Genomic DNA, 6,158 nt, shown 5'->3' with positions numbered 1-6,158 from the left:
GAAATGCACTTAATAGTAGCATTTCCTGTGCAGTAGAACCATGAGCTCGGGAAGATTACACAAAGCTAATTTGCTCAATTTTGGAAAACTGATCTCCTTCTATACAGTTCCTTCACTTGCTTCAACAATTCTGTTCAAACGAGGACATTGAGCTACTTGAAGATCTTCCAATTGCAGAAGACATCGAGCTACATCCAGTGTGAAGAGACTTTTCAGTTTCACGCAACCTTTAACCATCAAAACTCTAAGATTACAGAAGGTTTTTGGTAAGAGTAGATTCACCAAGTTAGGACAACCTTCCACCTTCAGAAACTTGAGATTGCAAAGTGACCGAGGTGGTAATTCACCCACACAAAACTCCTTCAAGCAATTAAGGTATGCTGAGAGTCAAGGTTCTTGAAAGATCATGTTCAAAGTATGGCTCCGAAGAGTAATCACTAGGTAGTGTTTCTCAACTGATACGTATATCAAAGATTACCCAACTCGGGCTAAACTCACCAATTTGAGGCAAGCAATCTGCATCAGATATGTTAACCTTTATCTCACAAACTAGTTTTTCCAGATTTGGTATTTTGTAACATATGTTGATGGCAACTACACTTCACAATTGTTGCTATTGATGGATGTACCTTCTTTCTCTCGGAACCTCTCCTCTTCTTCTGCTTAAAAGAGGTATATCTTTCTGACCTGTCTCTGCACCAAATATGGCATGTCCAAATTGTTAAATTTGCACCTCAAGATAGAGGAAGCAGAAGAGTGAAATGAAAATCAAATATATAAGAACAAAAAATGACGAAAGATTTTAATGATGTCATAGGACAATACCTCGCGAAAGAATCAGAACATGCTGCTTATTCATCATTGTAACCAACTTCTTCTTAGCTGGAGATCTAAATCTACTGCAGCGTTGCACATCTGAGTGTTCCAATAAAGGAAACTCAATATTTTCTTCATCTTCATCATTAGCAGCATGTCCAGTACTACCATAGAACCTTGTAAGCTTAAGAAGCATTTTTAAAGCTAACTTCTTCAATTTTGGTAGAACTATCTTGTTGTGCACTGTTTCCTCACTTGCTTCAATGACTCTCTCCAACCCTCGGCAAGCCTCTACTGAAAGATCTTCCAAGTCATGAAGATGGTGAGCTACGTCGGATGTGAAGAGATTTTTCAGCTTATTGCACTCGGTAACTACCAAAAATTTTACATGATGAAAGATTCCACATGGAGCAGGACCTTTCCATATCTTTATTAGGTTCCCAAGATTCTGCAATCTCATCTCTATCAACTCTGGCAGAGTGCTTTCTTCTAGCTCAGACCTTTCAGATGAAAATATATACTCTAATTTATCCATCTCTTCACAACTTAGTTTTTCCAAATTGTGTAGTCTCTTCAACAAATTAGATTGTAAAAGTGCATTCATCAACTTATGACAACCTCTCACCTTCAGTAATTTAAGCTTGCATAGAGACTCATTTGGCAATTCACCAACACATAACTCCTTCAGACAATTCACTTCAACAAGATGCAACTCTTCCAAATTTTCAAATACAGGTTCATCGGGAACCGATGTTATTGAGGTCATCAATTGTTCCAAATTCTCACTGGGACCAATAACCTGTAAATCCTTAAGTGCACTTAATGTCCCTTGGTAATATTCCTCGAGAACATTAACTAAACCTCGACAGTTTCTATACTGTAGCTTCTCTGTTTTCTTGGTCACCACATCAGTAAACCATTTCGGTAAGGTATCCATGGTTGTATCAAGAGTCAAGGTTTTTGAATCTAGTGAAGAACTTGAATTCAAGGCTTTTGAATCAAGTGGAGAACATGAATTCAAAAGCGATTTTCTAATTGACAGGTCTTCACAGACACATATGTCAAAACTTTTCCAGTCAGACTTAACCTCATCTGTAGGTAAGCATTTTGGATCAGATATGAAAACCTTCAAAATGTGTAGATGCAACAAGCTAGTTAACTCATCAAAGGAAGCATTAGTTTCCTCTCTTGCTCCCTCAGCTTCACTCTCCTCAACTGTATTTCCCTGGATTTCACTCCCCTCTGTTATACTCCCCTTAACTTTACTCCCCCAGTCTGCGAAATTGCACTGTATATACAGTTCCTCTAATTTATTGAGGTTGCTTATCACTTTAGAAGGAATTGTATCAAAACAGACTCTAGTAAAGTCCAACATCCTTAGTGCGGTCAACTGTCCTATTTCTTTCGGCAATTTCAAAAGAGGAAAGTCTCTCATGCTAAGAATTTCAAGTTTTTTCAACTGTCCAAGTAGGGATATGTTACTTATCCTTGACAAGCAACCATCTAGATACAAAGTGTGGAGACTGCTTAGGAGATTGAACGATGCTGGAAGTAAAGAAATGCCAGTGTAGCTAAGATCTAACACCCTTAACGCCTCTAGACGTTCAAATGAAGAAACTGGGATGTTCTTCATGATATTACTTTGTAACAAGAGAATATGAAGTTTTGGAAATACCAGCTGTTCAGCGGGAATCGTGCGTATTTTGTTCTTCATTAGTGAGATTGCAATGTAGCCTTTACGTGCATTAATGTCCGGCCAATGAAGCAATTCAAGACCAGCTCTTACAAAAAATTGTGAGGAAATTTGTATGGCAACATCTCTGACGACATCATGCATCCTTATGTATCCCCCCTCTTTTTTAGCATCCAAAAGCAGGCTAGAATCTTTAAGAGACTCAACCACCGTATGTATTGTGTCTCTGGCATTTTGCACGTTGGACTCTTCAAACAATCCTTTCCCAATCCCATACTTCAGCAAGTCTTCAATTTTGATATCATCATCTTCCGGGAATAGGCAGCAAAGCAAGAAGCATGATTTGGAAACATCAGATTTCAAGTAATCATAGCTTAACTTGATGCATTTGAACACATCTCTCTCGTCTTCAGGGAGGGGAAGTTGAGACATCTTTAGTCGCTCAGCAGCCTTTTCCCATTCACGCAAGTCTTTATCCCCAAGTGCCTTTGCAACTGCTTTCAACGCAACTGGAAGACCAGCACATTCTCTTGCTACCTCCCTTGCTTTGTCATAGAAAGTTGATGTTCCAAAAGACTTTCGTGCTTCCGTCACAAACAACTTCCAAGAATCCTCTTCAGTTAAGATACTGAGATGTATGCTAGCTTGGCAATGCATACGATAGCAAACTTCCCTCTTCCTTGTGGTGATTAAGACCTTGGAATAACATCTTTTAAGCTCATTGTATCTGGGAATTCCTATGGTTGTCAAGTCCATATCATTCCAAATGTTGTCCAGGATTATAAGGATCTTATTTCCACTTGTTATCTTCTTCCTCAATGTACGGGCTCTTCCAATTACTGTCTGATCCACCAGCTTCAAACCCAACAAGTCTGCTAATGTGCCTTGAATATTCCACTGATTAGGTTCTGGGGATATGCAAGCCAAAATAACCTTATGGAAAAGCCCTTCTTTTTCGGCTTGTGCACCAACTTGTTCCACCATTGTTGACTTTCCAACACCTCCCATGCCGTAGACCCCGACGATATTGACGTGTTCATTTCTTAGCTCCTTCATAAGCTCATTCATGGCTTTTTTTGTTGCTTCAAAAGGTTGAAAATCATTGGAGGAAATAATGTGCTCAATTTCACTGTGTCGTACTTTACTGCACACAGATTCAACAATGGCTTTGACAACTTCTCTATCAGTCCTGTAAGGAAATATAGGGTCAAAACCCATCATGTTAGCTAGTAGTAAATCCAAAAGAACATGTATAACTTTGGCAAAATGGTAAGTGAGATAGTCTCATGATGCTTACTTGTGATCCTTTGCATTACAGCCAGAGAAACCGGCCACTTTGTGTAAAGCATTTCTCCACTGCTGCACCTTCTCTAAATTGTGCCGACCAGAGTTTTCAAGCTCAGTGAAAGCATCACCAAAAGTCCCCTTTTGATACCGCACATCAGTAGGTTCGACATGATAAAAAAGTGGTAGAATTCTGTTATTGTTTATCATGCATTGACAAATCTTTGTAAGTTCCTCCAAACACCATATAGATTGAGCATAGTTTTTTGACAGAACAACAATTGCAAAATTTGATTCTTCAATTGCCTTTAGCAGACGTGGAGCAACAGGAGCCCCTAGTTCAAGCTCTTTGTCATCCATGAACGTTTGAATCCCTTCCACATATGTCAATTCATGGTGTAAGTGGGATAGAAAAGTCGTACGAGTGTCTGCACCCCTGAAACTCAGAAATACATCATACTTCTTCCAAGGAGCTGATGAAAGAAGAGATGTAGAGGCATCCATTACAACTGATTCTTGATTATCCTCTGATTTTGGCTCAGGGTTTTCAACCATGGGAGCTGACGATGATTCAGCTGATGAAAGAAGAGATGCAGGGGGATCCACGTCTTCCAATTCTCGATTATCATTAGACACTGGCTCAGGGTTTTCAACCATGGAAGCCAACCAATGTGTCACTGTAGCAAATCCAACAGCTATCGCCAAAGCCATCTTTTTTATACATGAATAAATAGTGAAGAAAAACTATAATAAGAACCAACAAATAGAAAACTCCAATGTTATAAAGTGGTATAGAAAATGGCGAGCATATTTGTCCAACAAAACTAGTGATCATTCAATTAATGTTTACTACTCTTGACCTCTTTTCCTTCAAAGACTTCTAGCAGCTAAACAGTTTGGTTTAGCTTGTTAGGAGGATGCACTGCCTAGTTTAGTTCGAAAGAATATAGATGTATGCCAAGGAAGATTAGATAATAAAACTACACTTCTAACCTCCATGGAAGAGAACTCCATCAGCTTCAGAACTTTAGCTGTTCGGAGGTCACCTTCACTGTGCCCTGGACTCTTGGAGTACTGTTGGGTAGATCTCCGTGTGCCTTTTGAACAGAAGATCTGTATATTGGGATCAGACTCATCAGAGTAAACAAACGAGTTTTGATTGATGGAGAGTAGACAAGATCATTAAATTCCGGGAGCGTCTTGGTCCATATGGACAGTGAGGTTAGTTGTGGCGCGTGGGAAACACGGCTTAACTTGGGTTAGTTAAAGTTTTGAGTTTCTGGATTGTTAGCTAGCAGATCAGGATTCTGGATTACTGGGTTGTAACTTCAAGATTTGACGGTGGATGGAGGCAAAAGATCTGCTTGTCTTTTTCCAAAGGGTCTTTCATTTAGTCTTGATTGAAACAGTTTTATTTTCAATTTGCTGTTTCTAATTCATGAATTAAATATATATTTATGACACGTTTATTTAATTAAAATAAAATTAATCAGTAATGAAATCATGAATTAAATTAAAAATTCATCTACAGGATCGTGGTCTAAAATTGAAGTCCGAAGTCTTGGATCTCTAAAAAAGTCTTCTATGACTTTTTGACACAGTCCCGTTCACCTGGTCAGTAGGAACATTAGATCAACTGTCTTTGGATCAAAACCAACTTAAATCAGATGGTTGGGATTTATTGACCCTTATTTGATTTTAATTTATATCTTGCCAGACTTCCTTATTTGATCTACTTCTTTTTTTTCTCGGACAACAGACATCTTCTACTCTTGTCATCTTCTCACAAAATCCATGAAATTTGATGCAAACCCAGAATAGATTCGCCAGAGACAGACCCACTCGTCTTCTCCTCTTCTCATCCTCTCTATACACAAGTGAATTCTGTAAATCTCTTTTCTTATATTCTAAAAACCCCATATTTTTTTCCTCTTTAAACCCAATTCTCTAGTAGCTTAGCATCAACCCTTTTCCTCTTTAAACCCAGTTCGTCGATTCTCCGGCCGAATCTGGAATTTTCCCTAAATTTTGTAATCTTGAGAGAAGAGTAGAAGAGGAGAACACGTGATTTAACGTTGGGTCTCCGTCCCCGAAGAATCCATTCTAGGTTTGTAGCAGATTTTATGGATTTTTGTGGGATGATAAGAGGAGGATTGAGGAGAAGAGGAGAAAAAACCCAGAAAGGATTTGCTGGATAAGAAGATGAAGACTCGGTTCGTGGGAGAAGACTTAAACAGTAACTAATACTGATTAAAAAAAATACAAGATATAAATTTAATTCAGATAAGAGTGGTTTAATCCCAACCATCAGATTTAAGTTGGCTTTGATCCAAAGGCAGTTGACCAAATGTTCCATGGTCAGTAG

The 6,158-nt window shown here is 38.7% G+C and overlaps 1 protein-coding gene across 1 annotated transcript; it reads right to left on the bottom strand.

Moving 5' to 3' along the window:
• Positions 1–400: 400 nt before the first annotated feature.
• Positions 401–4,504, bottom strand: LOC101313596 (disease resistance protein RPS2-like). The gene is made up of 3 exons (XM_004296266.1): positions 3,807–4,504; positions 826–3,698; positions 401–693 (listed from the first exon to the last, which is right to left on the bottom strand). The coding sequence occupies exons 1-3, from the start codon at positions 4,502–4,504 to the stop codon at positions 614–616; spliced, it is 3,651 nt and encodes a 1,216-aa protein (XP_004296314.1). The 3' UTR covers positions 401–613.
• Between the last annotated feature and the right edge of the window lie 1,654 nt (positions 4,505–6,158).

This window comes from Fragaria vesca, linkage group LG3 (genome assembly GCF_000184155.1).
Source record: "Fragaria vesca subsp. vesca linkage group LG3, FraVesHawaii_1.0, whole genome shotgun sequence".
NCBI lineage: Eukaryota > Viridiplantae > Streptophyta > Magnoliopsida > Rosales > Rosaceae > Fragaria > Fragaria vesca.
The sequence above is the reverse complement of the archived record's forward strand: the minus strand, read 5'-3'. Positions and strand labels throughout refer to the sequence as shown.

Excerpts from the sequence above, each read along its gene's own strand:
- LOC101313596 (XM_004296266.1), bottom strand. The coding sequence starts at position 4,504 with ATGGCTTTGGCGATAGCTGTTGGATTTGCTACAGTGACACATTGGTTG. Across the intron at positions 3,699-3,806 it reads TGTAATGCAAAGGATCACAA|GACTGATAGAGAAGTTGTCA; the intron begins GTAAGCATCATG and ends ATTTCCTTACAG. Across the intron at positions 694-825 it reads TGTTCTGATTCTTTCGCGAG|AGACAGGTCAGAAAGATATA; the intron begins GTATTGTCCTAT and ends TATTTGGTGCAG.